The 18,216-nt window shown below is 32.5% G+C and overlaps 1 protein-coding gene across 2 annotated transcripts in view; it reads right to left on the minus strand.

The window, feature by feature from the left end:
* LOC110179078 (UNC93-like protein) overlaps positions 1-17,952 on the minus strand; it is a 27,489-nt gene extending 9,537 nt beyond the window's left edge. The window contains exons 1-2 of one of the 2 annotated variants that reach the window (XM_020946457.2): positions 16,754-17,952; positions 1,170-1,327 (exon numbers count right to left, since the gene is read on the minus strand). In XM_020946457.2, the coding sequence (XP_020802116.1) occupies positions 1,170-1,217 (48 nt within the window). In that variant the 5' untranslated portion in view covers positions 1,218-1,327; positions 16,754-17,952. Of the gene's footprint in view, positions 1-1,169; positions 1,328-4,882; positions 5,035-16,753 lie in introns of those variants that run through there. The other variant, XM_020946458.2, reaches the window with a different exon arrangement.
* Between the last annotated feature and the right edge of the window lie 264 nt (positions 17,953-18,216).

Here is an 18,216-nt window from a genome sequence, read left to right on the forward strand (position 1 = left end):
TATATATTTGTTAGCCATATCTATTGTCCATGCTTGAATGAATGGAAAAAAATATAAACACAGCCAAGGCAGGCAGCAGCATTTTGACCATTTCAATGGTTCTTTCCTATAAGTTCTAAGCCAATCTATGGGAAATAATAAAGCTATTTTAATGGAAATTGGCTTCCAATATTAGATAGAGTCTTCAAGCTTACGGAAATTGAATATTTAATTCTACCTTTACCTATAAAGGTTCTTGAATCTAAGCACAGAATTATTTTGTCAAGGAAATACTACAATTTCAGTCAAAAGCATAAAACTCAGTGAAGGAATCATTTCCGACCCTATTAATCATATATATTCTTGATCAGCATCAACAGCTGAATCGATCTAGCCATCTCCGGCAGAAAAAAAAATTTGGAAAATTTTTCCAAAATTTCGTTAAAATTGTCAAAAAAATGAAAAAATTGTAAATTCTTTTAAATGTTAAATTCAGTATGCAGATTTATTAACCTACTAAAAACTAATTAAGGAAAGCTTTCCGAATTAAATTTAATGCATTTTTGGCTTAGTTATGAGTTTTTTAAGCTATGATATATGGATAAATATCCATTCAAAGAAAGCAAATATTTTAAGCTTACTTTTGATCGATTTCCAATTCGATTCTATATTTTAATTGCCAGCTGCTTTAAGTAAAAATAATTGTAACAATTGAATATTAAATATATATTTAATTGCAACTCTTAAGTCTATTTTATGGTAAATTTTCTGGCCTTATGGGAACCCCCAAATAAAAGTTCTTGCAAAATAACTACCAAAGAAGCTACCTAACCTTTTTTTAATTATGCAAAAGCGTGTGTAAATAAACATATATCCATATATAATATACATATATGTACATTTGAATAGTGACAATAACAAAACCCGGAATATAATGAGTCTCTTATTTGAATCTTTTATTTTTTTGTTTTTCGTGATTTTCTCCTTCGACTGTGCCTTTGTTTACAGATGTTTTAATTATGCGTACATTGACGTGTCCGACACTTGTTCGAGTTAAATGAGAAGGAAAAAAACCAGGTAAAGCACTTACAAGCGCCCCCCCTCCCCCATCCTGAACTACTTGGGCAATGATAAATATAAAGAAGTAAATAAATAAATAAATAAAGTAAAATAACAAAAAAAAAACTCACCTTGACGGGCTCATCGTTTTCGAAACCGGCGTTCGTGAAACCAGTCATCTTGCTGGCTTTTTTTGTATTGTGTTCTCCCGGGATTCCTCTCTCCCTCTCTCTTGGGCTTCTTTTTGGGCCTGGTTAATCAATTAACCCAAGGGGAAAAAAAGAGTTAACTGCAAAGAGAGGGAAAGAAATATAGCCATTAGTAAATACGTAACAGCCTGTGCGGTCTCGGCCATAACAATAATAATAGTAATAAAGGAATAATATAAATAGTGCTAAAGATTTTTTCGTTTTCAAAATTGCCAGAGCCCCCAGGCCATAATTGTCGGAAATTTAATAGAGCCGACTGTATACTATATAGATATCTATATATATATGTAGATGCAGGAACAATTGCGAAAATCTATTCTGAGATTCAGAAGCTTTGCCGGCAAAGTCTTTCCCCCATTCATCTACCTAAGCCCCATCATCATCATCATCATCATCTGTTCCCATAGGTTTGTTACCAATTTTGCCATTGTCTAATTGTTTATAATTGACATCATCCCACCCACCTCCCCCCTGCTCCCACACACTCATACACATATAAATATTTATACACTGTCCAAGTTCATGTCCAATTAATTGCATATTAGGCGGCATATCCAACTATTATTCAGGCCCCTCAACTGAAGCGACAAAAAAGTGGACACACAATGAAATCTCTGCTTAAAAAATAATAGAAAACAAAAAACAGTAATGATAATAGAAAAACAACAAAAAATTGGTTAAACTTTTTATGGCCAGACATTGGCATAGAAATTCTCAAAGGAAATAAACACAACGCAAATTAATGATAATAACAATGCTAAACTACAACATAAAAATTAACAAAAACATGCAAAAAGAATAAAATTTATATGAGTTATAATCGTTTGTCTCGTTTGGGTTTCTTTTTTATAATCCTACCTAATTTTTTTCTGTTGTTTATGCTAAACAAGCAAAAGCCATAAAAAACCAATACGTAAAAGTTAAGATGGACCAAAAAAAAAAAAAAAGTATGGCTGGGATTTACCGTCACGTGCTGTTCACTGAATTGTCACTACATTAAATAGAATATACTCTATCTTTTTTGTGTAGAAACTAACATAGGTGAACTTATAGTATTTTATTTTATTTTCTGTTTGTTTCTAAAATATAAAATTCATTCATTTGTAATAGTTATAAATAGAAAATAGGTAATACCTTAAGTAAAAACTTTTTCCTCGGTGACTAATTCTAAAGTGTGCAAAAACTGTGACTTATTTATTATTTAAGTGATTTAAGAAACTCTAACTATTCTTTAAGTGGGACTTTAATTAGGCTGTCAAATATATATATATTTTTTTGGCTAACAGCTGCTGTCAAGGAGAGGGAAAAGCAAATGCAAGTGTTTTTAGCTTTCGCTTTACAGCACAATTCGTGACTTAGCAGCACTCTGTTACGGGTTATTCTTGGATTATGTTGGAAAAGGATATTTTTCTGAAATTTTCTTTTGATCAGTTACTTATCAGAAACTTAAGCTATATATTATATATACTAATAGTTTCTTTGAGTTACCTACTCAAAACATTTCTTCACACCTCGTGACTTTTTAGCATGTGAGCTATACTGTTACGTCACTAAATGTTAATCTTGTGGCCTGAAATTTTAAGTAAAACAGTGCCTTGGTTAAATTTACAGCACATATAAATATTTAAAAAAATTTAAATTTTTTATCTTGGAAAATTTCTTTTAATTCCAGTATTTCTACAAAGTATAAGTCACTAATGTTACTTTTTGATTATTGAGCCTCTTCCAAGTATCTGTTATGCCGACTATATGGTACTTGTATATTCGGTTTTGGCTCTCAATTATTATCGCAGATAATACGATCGATTACGAAGCCGTCGCCATCGAACGAAAATCCAGAAACAAAGTCACAAAAAAAACCTGGTCATAATTAATATTAACTCATAAAGAACCTGCTACTGCCCGGACTGACGTCATAACAACAAAACTCGGCGCCGTCTAATGCTAATTATCCTCTAAAAAACAAGAAAAAAGAAACCCAAACAGCTGGGACCCCGATTGATACCAGAAAGAAATACTATATAGAGATATATAGTAGTACACCAAAAGTTGAGCACGTGTTTGCTTTTCGCTTTTCAATTAACCAATTTCTATGTTTTTGTTTTGCACTAAAATGAAACCGAAACCAGCAATTATATAAACAAGAATATATATTCTGTATTGTATTGTATCATTTATATCTATTATATAGAGGTACTGTCTACGATATCATGTTTTGAAAATGGAAGTCAAACCCCAACTTGGTGTCTGTCGGCAATTGACAATTTTCAAGCCAAAGATTTTTTTTATGGCCAATGCGTGTGAGTTTAATTTTATATATCAGTCTTTATATATATATAAATATATAGATTTTTTTATATAGATAGAGTGACACGCGCCAAACGTCATTAAAATGAAAATAAAGAAGGCTTTCAATTTCAATTTCAATTTCAATTATTATTCTAGCGAAATAACGCACTCATCAAAGTCGGAGAGGGTCTATAACACACGCTTTATTTCGCTTTATATCGCTTTATTTCTCTTTATTTCAGTTTATTTCGCTTTATTTTTGTTTATTTCGCTTTATTTTGCTATCCAAATGGTTTTGAAATCGGCTGTAGACAATCTGCATTATCTTTCGGGACTTAAGTGGCCTACAAATTGGCCGCTGGTTTCAGCCCCCTTTTAACCCAACTCTCCTCTCTATTATGTATTATTTATTATTGTATTTTCATTTTTTTTATTTTATTTTCATTTTGCAGGGCCCTTCACTTAAGCTTGCCTCTTTGGGGGTTTTATACAGTTTTGGATTTTTTATAATCGAACTTGATTAAACTTTTAAATGCTCTTTGATATTTTTGGGGCTTAAGAAGAATTTTTAAATATTTTTTCAGGGTTTTAGGAATTTAATTAATTAGAAAAGTATAAAGTAGAAACACCCTTTAAAAAGTTAGTTAGTAGACTTGGTGATTTTTTATAAATTCTAAAGATTTTTCAGGAAATTAATTAAGAGGATTATTATAAGCTAGAAACATTCTTTTTAGATCATTGATTGACAGGTTTTTTTATACATTTTGAATTTCTTGAGGAATTTAATTAATAAGAAATTTATAAAATATATATTTTTTAATGCTAAACTGGCTGGCTTTTTATAATTTTCTAAGGTTTTTATAGAAATTTATTTTTTAGACATATATAAGCTAGAAACACTTTTGAAAAAAGGTAATAAACTGTCTTGCTGACTTTTTATAAATTTGGTATATTTAAATATATAGTTTAATGAACTTCTAATTTATATTCTATCCTTATGTTTTTTAGAACTTCAAAAATATTTAAGTTATTAAAATTAAATTATTAAAATAAATGCACTGCACAAGAAAAACTACAACTTCTTGCTTTAAATTTATTGCACTTTAGTGATTTTATAGGGTATAACCAAGTATTTTTTTTTTTTTAGAACTACCTATAACTATTACTAAATATTTCATAGCTTTTTGTGTTATAATTACTCTTTTTGAATTTTTTTATATATATATTTTTTGTAATATTTTTTTTGTTAAACACTTATTTCACTGTTGTCTTTTTTTATGTACTTCTTCTTTTATTATGAACTTTTCAAAGGATCTGCAAGAATTACACTCTGTGGTTACACTCACAAAAAATACAGGTCCGGAGGGCACAGCTTTTGCCGTAATATCCTTTAACCTGAACTCGGAATCGAACTCGAAACTCGAAATTCGAAACTCGAAACTCGGAAACTCGAACGAACTGGCCAAGTGGCTGTCTCAGTGCCTCGCAGTACAATGCCAAGAAACTGCGACAACGTGCGAATTTAAAACGAAAAGCACTTTCTAGCTAATTGGAGTGATTAGTGGCAGGCGTCGCAGTCGCAGTCGCAGTCGCTGCCGGGCGTTTGGGCCCAAGATATATTGTGGGCAAGGTTATCGCCTGGACGGAGCTAACTGTAAATAATCGGAAAGAGATAGAGCTAAGAGAGCCAGAGACAGAGCCACAGTCTATTTTTTTTATTCCTTTTTTTTCACGGTTTTTTCGCATTTATTTATATTTATTTGTACGTGTGTGTGCTTTTTTCTTCTTTATTATTTTTGTTTTTGTTAAGTCATTTTGGCCAGATTTGATTTGCGTTCGCCAATTCGAAGATAACCGAGGAGGAGCGGCAACGGCAGCTGTACGAGGCGCGCTTTTCAAATCTTCAGCTGACAGCTGACAATAGGGGCGTGTGGCAGGATACAGGAGCGGTTCAGTCCAAGTCCTGTCATCTCAATTTAATAATTTTCGTATATATTAAATAATTTGAATTAAGTATATGAATGCTGTTATCCCAGATAAATGCATTTTGATCTAATTTGTGGTAACAAAAAACCACAGAAGGGAAGCTCCTTTTTGATGATAGGCGCGTGTCGCAGGACACAGAAGCTGTTTTGGCTGATTTTGTAATTCTAATTTAATATTTTAAATATTTTTTATTAATTTAAAATAGAAAAGTCGAAATAGTTTACTATTTAGGGGTTTATTTTCCAAAATAAATGCTGTAATGACTAAGAAATGCCTTCTGATTTTATTTTTGTCAACAAAAACCCCTGGCTAACCATTTCTTTTTACTAATAGGGGCTTGTGGTAGGATTTAGACTGATCCTTGCAACACAAATTATTAATTTGCTTATTTATTCATTACTTTAGACATTTTATTAGCCAAAATTAAAGCTACTACACAATTCCTGCCCGTTTTTTTTATCAAAGAAAACCCTTTGTTCAATAATATAGGTGTCAGGATACAGCAGCGATTGAGGTTAAATCCTATTCACACGAATTATTAATTATACCTATTTATAAATTACCTAATAGTACAAGATATTATTTAAATAATTTTCTAAGCAGTTTATTAACCTAAAATTAAATGCTTTGCACTCTAACTACCGGCTACATAAAAAACCCCTTCGAGAACCGCTCCTGTTCGATAATAGGAGAACCTCTTCACCTGTCGAAAAAAGTGAGGGGTCCCATCGATAAGATTATGGTACCTCCAACAACATATACAATGGCTATTTATTGTCTCTATATGAAGGCGGCGATTGCCGAAGCGGACCATAAATTCTAATTAATAAACCCGCACGGGCCTGGTCCGATCCAGAAAGAGGGAGAGGTGGGGTGGCGTTGGAAGTGGACTGGAAGGAGGAAGAAGTTCCAGAAGTGTTGGCCATTCTTTTACCGCTCCAACTTATCGCAGTTATTAGCGCGTGATTATGTGGACTGTGATTCAGATTTCGATTTTTGATTTCGATTTCGATTTCTCGCTGATCGTAAATAACTCTTTTTTTTTGGCACAAAAAAAAAGTGATTCGATTGGGGAAAACTCTGGAATTAGGTACTTTTTTTTCCTCATTCTTGTACTCCTTTGTCTTTTGGGGGGGGTTGGGTTAATATTTTTTATTGCTGCTAAAGCCCATTTTTTTGTATGATTTTTCCTTGGAAATTCTGGCTGAGCAGATAGCACAATCCACAAGTGTCTATGACTAAATGTCGTGATCGTTGAGGGGGTTATATTAACCATTTTTTTTTTGGCCACTCGAGAATCGCAACAGGGCGCTAATGAAGAATGACGGATGAAATTGGCCAATAGGGATAATGATATATCAAATGTACACTAAGAGAAATGGGTAGAATAGCAAATTATAAAGGGTTTACACTTTAAAAAGAAAGTAGAAATTCTATTCTAAATTTAAGAATGAATACACAAAGAGAAATATGTAAAAAACACTTTAAAGAAAAGTAAAAATTTAAACAGTAAATGTTAAATAGATAATACATACTTATTATTCCTTAAGTTGTTCTATATTTATTATATCAATCAATGCTACAGCTTTATCCAAAATTCTTACAAAGAATTCTCTTAAAATTCCCAAGTCGAAATTCCGTAATACTCTAATATGTTTATATATAGAAAAATGTTATGGTTCGATCAGCTAACAAAATTTTCTAAAGAGTTTTGATGAAGAAAAATAAAATATATATCATCAACTTCTCAACTAACAAAACATAAGTAATATTTATAAGGAAAATTGCATATTTTTAGTTAGAAATATATAAATATATAAGCATTAATGCGTAAATATGAAAATATTTGCAATATGTCTTCCTCAGTTAAATATTTTTATATATATGAACCTTTATTCATATATCTCATAATGATTAGTTGCCCAAAAATCCATAAAGTCATTAACTTTGCTCACTTACAATACTATAAAGCCGCATAGCAGTTGTGTCAATAAAAGTATGATGCCCCAGTCGAAGGGTATCGCTCTTGACTCAGGCTTATATATATTTTTACATATATATATCTATAAACCCATACAAGATGTCTGTCTATAAAGCCTCGAAACGGATCTGGCCCCAAGGGAGGAGGAGCAAAGACATATTTGCTATTTGGCTGACCCAGTTTTTAAGCCAAACTATGAACAAAAAACAGACACAAAAAAAAGAGAAGCAAAAAACAATACACACTTTGATTGGCATTGGGTGAGTTGAGCATTTGAATAAAAGAGCACAATATGAAGTGGATTTTAAAGAATCATAAGCTAACGAAGTAACTCTTTTATATCCTGAACAATTTATCCCTAAATCCTACACGTAATATCCCACCATAAAAACCATTTCCCCCATTCCTGTATCAATACTAATGGATCGTTTAAAATCAATTAATCTTCGATTCGGTGTGTACCTAAGCCCTAAAGCCACGAGAGGCCATCGACATAAGTCAATGGCTGATTGATAGAAACTGACAGCTTATCACCAATAAAGAATGGAAGCGGAATCGAATTAGAATCGAAGGCTAAACCCTGGACACTCTATATATATTGATAAAAAAATCACCACGAGAGAGAGACATAAACAGGAAAGGCGGCGGACAACATAAAAAAAAAAAAATAGTACGAAATAAATAATGTAAATGAATCATTACGCACTCACTCACTCATTCGATCACTCACTTGCTGGAAAAATTATTCGAAATTGTGATGATCTTGAGACCTGTTACCAAGTCAAATGGGTCAAAATCAATAACAAATTGAAGAAAAAAACAGTCACTGTCTATTCTCGGGTCTCCACGGGAATTTCTATCATTTAATTAAAAATTCGTTTTGCCTATGAATTCCGATAATCAGGTTTTTTCGACTCTTTTTGCTAGTCACGTGAATGTCTCGAAATGAAAAAATACAAAACAGAGAAAAAAGAGTAGGAGACCAACTGGTTTGTACCTTTATTCCAGGTGCTTAAACAAATATGAGCATATACCATTTTTTTCTGGCCATTTGTGCCGCCTATTTATAGCCAATATTTTTAGCTGCTGATTTCATTTCATTATTATATATATATATTATATAGTATAGTATAGAGTGTCTGATATTGGTTGGCCGGCCGGCCACTTGATGTGAAATATTTTAATTAAAGTAACAACACAAATCGCTTAAGTGATCGCTCAGCGACAAATTGTCTAAGGCGGATTTGTCGATTTGCGGCGCACATGTCGTATACGCGATTTATATTGAGATTGCCAGGATTATTTCGATTTGTTTTAAAGGTGAAATTCCAATAGAGATTAGGCATTAAATTTCAACTAGATGTTTCTACAGGAAATTAAACTCGATTGATAAGAGTTAACTATGATTAATATGTATAAAAAATATGTGTTTGTCTTTAATGTAATGTATTTTCTAACCTATTTCTTCCTCATAATTCTAGTTAAATTTGGGAGCAATAATATAACCTTTGTAAGTTAAGACCAACCTCTTTTGCGGCTTTTAAACATATATTTCTTTGCTTGAAATAATAGTAAACTCTATATAGATAATAAGCTAGTGAAATATCAAAATATCAAAAAAGAAAAACGCCTCGAATATGGTTTCGCTTTGTTGACTGTCGGCCGAGTTGATTGAACTGGCCAACTGGCAATTGTGTGACAATTATTTAATAACAATATGCCGCCACATACACATATATGTGTCTGTGTGTTTATTTTCGATATAATTAAAATCTTGTGGCAGTTTTAATTGTGACCGAATGTCAACAAGATTGCCATATAATAAATAGATTTTGAAGATGTTGATAGGTTAAGATATAATAACACTTTATCTAAGGATCGCAAATTGCAAAAAGCGTAAACAATAAGTAGTAGTAGTAAAAAAAATCTAGAAACTAGAATAGACTAGAATAGAATAAGGGTATATATAAAAGAGAAATACTCCCAGGTAAAATCACAGTGAAATTAACACGCAACTGTGCACACAATAATCGTATTAATAACAATGATTTTTTAACCCGACATTACTATATAATACTTTCATATAGTATGTTATATATGGGCATTATTTTTGCTTTTGATATTATTATATACAATAATAAACACGAGGTAAGGCTCTCAATCTTTCTCTCTGTCAATTTCCGCCCCGAGTTGAGTGAGTTCGCGTGATTTGGCCGGCCATAAAGCGATATATTGGTATAACCAGGCTGTAATCGGCTCGGTCGTATATTAGCCAATATATATACATATGTATATATATATATAAATATATATAAATATATAAATGTCGTCTCGTAATCCCCCTCTATTGATGTGCTTGTGTGTGGGAGCGCAGAAATCACGGCCTAATCAAATTTAAATTGATTGATTTCGTTTGCGGGCCATAAAGATTATAACGAAAGCTACCGCTACCGCAAACCACATGTGGCTATAAATCGATTGATTCCTATCGCCATCGGTTTTTTTTTTGTTTTTTAGCGATATGAGGACGTTATACAATGTATAATATATATGTATATACCATTTTTTTTACGGGAGGAGAGCCCATAAAACTATATAGCAATTAAAAGTGTAAGAGGAAGTCGGCGCAGGGAAATTCCGGCACTTGAAGGGAATTTGGCATTTGTAACAGGTGAAAGTGAAAAATGTTCTAGAAGAAACAAAGGAAACTTTAAAGAATATTTCATTTACGAAAAATATATACTTGGAATGGTTCAGAATATAGGAAGTTATCTTATACCAAAATCGTATGTCACTTGAGGCTCTGTTTTTTGCTTTTAAAATATTTTGTAATGCAAAATTATTTCTTGGGTATTATAATTTTATGCTAAAAGTAAAGCTTTATATTTTCTAAAAGTTAATCATTAAATTTTTATTATTTATTTTAATCATATAATTTAATTTAAAATATTTTTTATATGAAATATATTATAAAAAATATGTTACATACTTAAAATATTTTTTGAGCATCTTGTTTTAATTTTACAAGTCAACTTTGTTAGTTTTTATATAATTCATTATGAATTTTATATAAATTCATGAGTTATATTCTAGAATTATTCATAAGAAATATAATATAAAATATATTAAATATGTTAGAACCCAAAAACAGCTGTGGAGAATTTTATTTTCATATTAGAAGTAAAGTTTAGTATTATTTCTATCGTTTTTAATACACATTGTAAATTATTTGATTAATTATATTATTTTGTTAATTATTATTAAAAAAATTATACATAAAAACCCATAACAAAACTTGTCGCTAAAATTAATTAAGCCTTTTTAATGCAGATTTTATATTATTTTATTGAGTATAATTTTTTTATTATATTATATTAAACATTATAAAAATTATACAAAATTTCTAGTTAAAGCTAAAAGCCTTTCATAAATAATTAAACTAAAAAACAAACAAATTTACTTAAAAATATATTCTTCTTCCTAGGCAAAAAAAAATCACTCATACGCACTGTTGGTTATCAAAAATATTACTCATACGCACCGTAGCCAAAATGCATACAAATAAATATATGATTTTTTTGCACATCTTGGCCAACTGCTTCCCACAACAACGTACATACTAGAGAGAAATATAAATACAGAACTACACAAAAAAAAAGGCAACAAATAATAGAGTAATACAGCTCGAAAAGTGAACTAAAAAATGGCCAAGACCGAGACCTTCGTTTGCGATTAGAATGCAATTAGTAGCAACAAACAAACGAAACAGAAAACTACAGGGACAGCAAAAAAGTTTAGAAAAAAGTGCCAACATTGAGCTTCATTTTCATTTTCATTTTCAGTTTTCTGCTTTTTTTTGCTCAATTTCAATTGAATTTTTATTCCCGTGGCCGCTACAGATTCAGTTTTAAGTTTTCAGTTTTCAGTTAGTTGTTTACGTTGCCCTGGCTTTATTTTGTTATTTTTTTTTTATCTGTCATAATAACTTCCGCTTCAGCTTCAGCGTCAACTATAAAACTATAAATTTCTGCTGCTGTTGCCTCTTTATGAGCGTAAGAATAATTACTGGTAGTTAGTTCTTTGCTTAACCCACATTGTGTGCTTTATTTTTTGGCCAGAATTCTACTTGGCGTGAAAAGATTATGGCCTACGCCATCGCATTTGGGATGAAAAAGAGTCAAGAGAAGTCCAAGTAACAGGTAGAATAATGCCCTGTCACCTGTCCGATCTTTTATTTTATAAAAAAACATAAAAACCTTAAAACCGCTTCAAAAGCTGCTTGTGTTTGCTCAGCCTGCGGCTTAAACTCAATTGTTTGGTTTTACTTTTGGTTTCATATTTTTCTGCGTCGTTAAAATTGAGTTGTGTTTTTCTGTGCTTAGAAGAAATATTATATCGAAAGATCTGGTAGTAGTAATGGGGCATAATGAACGTGTTATATAATCTAAAGCAGCACCATCAAAGTTCAATGTTTGCCATTGAGAAGCTACCAGGCACTATCATATCATATCACTCTACTCTGCTGCCTGGGCTGGAGATATTATGAAATACGAATGCGAATACGAAATCTTATCTATCAGATGCTCTCTAGGAATAGGGGATGGGAATGGGAATAAGTATGGGTATGAATCGGATTCGGATACGTGGCTAGCTCGGTCATATGGTGTCCGCTTATCGGGTAAGGGAGCTGGTAATTATTTGGCTATAAATAACAATAAAAACCTGATCATAAAACTGGCAGCAAAGCCTTATCATTCAGCTATGATGATCGCTTTTTCCGCCTCTATTTTTGGTATTTGTAACTCTCTAGTCTCTTCTTTTTTTTTGGGTGAAAGCCAGATGCAGCTCTCATTGCCAGCTACTTAGTGGAAAGTTTTGACTTCGGTTTATAGAGGGTATATATTATATATATATATATATATTGTATATATGATGATGATGCGCCTTGAAAACTCCGATTCTAAAGGTTACAAGTTGTGGGGACTCTACCATGTTAATTTCATTCACAAAAGAGACTTAACAGAAAATAATCAAGAGACATGCAAACATATAGATATATTATACATAAATGTCGGTCTATACGCCACTGGTGTGTATCGATGTAAACAAGTTTTAGCTTTATTTATTTTTAGTTTTTTTTTTCGTATTTTTTGTTGTCTTTTTTTGTTGTATTATTTTTCGCCTCGGATTATGGGCTGCCGTCTTTGGTGGCTTATGCAATATGGGAGTTGGATTTAATCAATTGTTTTGTTGCGACATTTAAAGACGGCTTTTGTTTTGAATTATTCTTAAGTTAAGAATTTGGTGGAGGAATTAGGAAAAATTAAGGGGTTTAAGGTAAAAAAATAATGTGAAAATTAGAAGATATTTAAGGGTTTAAAGTTTAGAATTTAAAGTGAAAAAGAAGTGCAATTAAAGGGATGGTGTTTATAATTTAATGTACATTAAAAAGAGAAATTAAGGAGATTATATTTTATATATAATTTTAATAATTATACACTTTTATATTTGGAATTTTAAAGGAAATTCGGCATTATTAATTAAAAAAGTTAATGAAATCCCCATCATTAAACCTAAGACTATTATATCATATCATCCTGAGATCCTTTATAAAAAGCTATAAATACAAATGTTTTTATAGTATATTTAAGTGCATGAAATCAAATAAATTCTAATAATTTTGTTGTATATATTTTATATAAATAATTCACTGTATTTAAGTACTAATTTAACTACAATGAAATACAAATATTGCTCATCTTTTATCTTAAAAATCTCACACCTTTGACGTGGGCTTAATTTTCTAATAACCCGGTTTTATTAGCATTAAAAAGAATTATCATAAAAATATTTAAGAAACAAACAGACAGACAGATTAATTGTTAAAGTTGGGCTAATCAGTCTTACCAAGTTCTGGGTAAAATCATCAACAAATGCTTCCAGAGAGTTCTATATTCAGAGCACGATTATCAACCGATATCTGTTGATGTTTATTTTAACTACGATTTTTTATCCATTTGTTGCCAAAACACTTTTCTGCGAAATGCAAATCGATTGACTAATGACACCTTGGTCTCTCTCACTCTATTTGTGTTCCAATTCAAAATTGAGTGATTTTCGATTGACAATCGGTTTTTTTTGGGCGAGGCTGTTATTTTTGCTGTGTGTATGTTGCCAACTTTAATGAAGCGATAATGCGATACCAAAGAAAAAGACACAGACGACAGACGCTCCAGTTTGGAGCTTCAGTTGCTGATATTTGCTGCTAATTTGTGGGGCTGAAAATACAGACTACACAGGAGTATTTGGACAGTGTATTAGCATGGGACGGTGGGGGAAATGTAAATATTTGTGGATCTATTTGGCACTGGCCGTGCCAAGGAGGGTATATTTTGCACTTGGGCACACGGTGCGTATGAGTAATAAAGTCAAGAAGCTGTCTTTTGTCGCTGTCATTTATGAAGAAGCGAAGCGAAGCGAACAAATTGCTATGTAAACGATCGCAAAACGATATCAACAAGGGAGATATATATATATAGGAGCTATATAGAAGACATACTAAATTATTATCAGCATTTGCAGATGTTTTGCTGTCAACAGCCTTGCCAAAATGAATGTATATCATATTTAAAAGACTAATACTATACATAATAAAATAAAATAGCAGAAAAGAAAATTGATATATAAATATATTGCAATCTATATCCATATGGTTATTCATACCAATAAATTTCAATATTTTTTTTGTGTTTTTCTGATCAAGTCAAGTGGTGGAGAGTCTATAATTTATCGCTTTCTCAGCTATATATTCCTGATTGATTAATGGACATGTCTAGTTTGGGTCAAGTTAGTCATGAGATCTAGAACAGTTAAGCCCATAATTCGGGCATTCCATTTCATCTATTTTTAATGTCTCGATACCGTCAGTTTTGACTTTAAATTTATTACCAAATGATATGGTTAAGTTCCCAATCAAATCCTTCTGATCATAACAAATTTATTGATTGTCTTTTTCAAGATCTTTTGAAGCCTTATAATTAAGTGATTTTCAGCTATTGAATAGTTAATTTCTTATTTAAAGCAGTCTGTAATAATTGTTGCCTTTTTGTAGCAATTGTTTGCATTAAAATATTTACTAAAAATATGCATAAAAATTCATAGAATTCCCATAGAATATATTTTCAGTTATATAATTAGTTAAGTTTATAGTTTAATTGAGCAACACATTTTAATTGCCAGCAAAGCGTTGAAATAATTGCTTCAATATATATATATATATTTGGGGTTAGATAATCTGTTGTTAGGCTTAATAATTAATTAAATAAAGCTGTGTTCTAATACCCGTTGTTACCGTTAAAACATTTTCCCCAACTAAGTATTGTGTGACTTTTTTTGTGCCATAAATATTTCATAATACAACAAAACAAAAACTAGCAGCTTGTATTTCTGATTTGTATCTGAATCTGCGAATGTATCTATCGATTGTATCTGTATGTTTGCCTCTGTTTGCTGACTTTTTGCGGAAGTGCATTGATTTTCCACTCAAGTGGGCACTTGACTTGACGCTGTCGTCATGAATTGATTTTCTCACCTTTATTTACTTAACTTTATTTCTGTTGGTTTTTTTTTTTCAGCTCACTCTGCGCTGGAAAAATGTTAATTAGTTTTTTTTTTGTCAGGCTTCCCCTCCCCTCCGCAGGCACTTTTAATTAGAACTTTAGTATTAGTATTTTTTGTTGTGTTTGTTCGTCAGTGGCAGTTGTACATTTCTGCTATGAGTTCTAGGTGATTTGTTATCGTAACATTTATGCAAATTGCAATTGGAAGTGGGCAATTTGTGTGCGGATTTCCGCCTGCAAAACGCATCTTCAACGTGAAAACTCGAAACTCTGGGCATTAGTTAGTGAAAGTTTTCTATGTGTGTTTAGATGTGAGTTGCCTTATTTATAAGGCCCCTTTAGGAGACGCCTCGTCTCGATTGACAAGCTGCGCATGCGCGGCGAGCGCTTAAATAACGCTCGTGTCTCCGCACTGCGCATGCCAAAAAAATCAGATATACATATATATATATATATATATATCCGACGTACGCCCTGCGAAATCCCAAATCTGAATACTTGAAATGTATCCATCAGATACAGTCACATGGCCATATTTTTTGGACCTGCTGCTGCTGTGGGTGGATGTGTGTGTACTTGTGTTTTTAAGACCACCCACTCGCTGTTTCTTTTATTGTTTTTTCAGTGACATAAATAGTGCAAAGTTAAGGTAATAAATAAATATCTGAATAATATTTAGCCCAGTTTAAGTGAGTTCTGCTTGATAAGTAATGACTTTATGACTGTAATAAAATGGCATTTAAAGTTAAACATTTACATAATTTATATATTTATTAAGCTATTAAGCTAGACTTGAATATTTTCCATTTCACCCAAATCTCTATATACGTATCATTAACTTTACGGATTAACCCCATATCTGCCGCGCCTACTTAACTTACATTAGAATTACCTAACAAAATTTCCACTTTTCGCATTTTGTTTCGTATATTTTTTACAGTTTTGTTATTTTCTTTGGGGTCCCAAGCTAAGCAGCCGCAAAAGTTTATGCAATTTGTTTATTTATTTTTATTTTTTATTTATTTTTTTTTGCCATCAGTCGCCAGTTGGTTTCGGTTTTGTAGTTGAAAGTTTGCAAAATGATTCTCATGATTAAGAGGTTTTCTTATTTATTTCACAACTTGAAAGTGCTTAGAAGATTAATTAATGGGTCTTTATGACAGCTGTATTATTGCTGAGAGATCAATACCTTAATTGGTTTAACATTTTGTAATTGCCTTAGGTTAGAGCAATAATAAAACTTGTTAGCACTTTATAAATACATAAAAGTATTATGAAATAATGTGTATTAACACTTTGATTATAGGTGTAGTTTATAGAGATATAAAAAATAATATCGTTTATCAGAATTTTTTAGAGCCTTTCATAAATTTTTAATTATTTCCCAAGACTGTTTTAACTGCAGAAACTAAACGTATTTAAGAGTTCTAGGAGATCCTTTATTTCTAAAGCTAAACACTGAATTTTTAATGCATATTTTTTTCCATGATTAAAGATTTTAAAACAATTTCAAAACCCCTTTTACGATCTTCCAAACTATTTTAATTTTTTAAAAGGACTAAGAACGTTACCTCGTTTCCCGTTACATATTTCAACGTAATATAGTAATACGTGTAGCCTCTAACACTTACCGTTACGACTCCTATACGTGAGCCTGAGCCACACACGAATCCGTGCTGTATGTGTGAGTGTGCGCCGCTGGATTGTTTGAGCGTCTGTGTGAGAGCGTTTTTTTTTTTGTGGGAAAGCCCAAACAGGATGCGCCGCTTTGCCGCTTAGCGAAAATCCACTTCCGTCTTTTAATGCGTTTCTGCCGTTTCTGTGTTTGTATGAGCGCGTTTTTTTTGTTGAATTATGATATTTGTTGTTTGTTTTTTAATTTTTATTTCGACAATTTAATGTAATTGTCTTTTTGGAGAATCAAAAAAAAAAAAAAGAAGCGAAACAGTTCTTGATTTTCAAATAAAAGCAGGAAGCACGGGTCAAATTCACGGCGGGGGCGAATGATTTACATTTCCGTTGGAAAACAAAAATTTAACGAAAGAGCCGGAAAAAAAAAATCAAATAATATTGAAACCAGGATATGTCACCAAAAAACAGTCACATTAATATATATATTGGGACTCCCTTCGTTGCCGTTATTTTCGGTTGGAACTTTTAACGGTTTACTGTTAGGTGGTTTTAGGTTTTTTTTTTTGCGGATTTTGCAGTTTCTTGGAAAATTGTTATGTTGTTTCGAGTTTTTCAGTTTTTGGAGATGGAAAAAGCACGACCAACTCGAAAACGCACTAAAACGGTATTAAAAGCCGAGACTAAAATTAACTTTGCAAGTAATTTACGATGCGACCCGAGGTCGCCGAAGTCGCTGCCGAAGTGACTGAGCCGAAGCCGAAGTCGCGGCCGAAGCGCTTGCCGAGGAGTTTCCGAGAGCCGAAGTCGCGCGAGAGCAGAGTTCACTTCACTTTGGCTTTACTTGTATTGTTGCTGTTGCTGTTGCTGCTGCGGGGGAGAGTCACAGTTGCAGTTGTGAAGATGCGATACGAGATAATAAAAAAAATCAGCTGCTCGTTATCGCTCTCAGGCCGTGTTTGTTGTTGTTGTGGTTGTTTTGGGGGGTTTTAGAGCTTTTTTTGTTTCGTTGGGGGGCTGCTGGCGCTGCCTAAACGTTGATCGCTGGCCGTTCGCTTTGGGAATGATGTTGGCTTAAAGCCGACCGCTACGTAATATACGCTCAGATCCTGTTTGCATGCCGTCGGCGTCGCAGTCGCCGTTGGCGCCGGCATCGGCGCTGGCAGCAGAAGAGCGTCGGAAAAGAGAGCGCGCACGGATCACGAGCTTTTTTTTCGGTTGTTTGCTTTTGTCTGTTTCTTCTGGCCAGCTTGGAGGTGCTCGGTGTGTGTGTGTGTGTGTGTGTGAGCAGCGCAGCATCGCACTGTGGGTCCAAATGCGCACAAAATCGAGCAATATTTTTGCTTGAGAATTCGTGAACTTACACAAATTATTTGGGCAAATATTAAGAATGGAAAGTATTTAAGCAAATTGGGTTTATCTTGTTTTTCTAAAGCAAATAACAATGCATAATAAATAAATGATG

Source organism: Drosophila serrata, unplaced genomic scaffold (genome assembly GCF_035046125.1).
Source record: "Drosophila serrata isolate PLE 108 unplaced genomic scaffold, ASM3504612v1 contig_362, whole genome shotgun sequence".
Classification (NCBI taxonomy): domain Eukaryota; kingdom Metazoa; phylum Arthropoda; class Insecta; order Diptera; family Drosophilidae; genus Drosophila; species Drosophila serrata.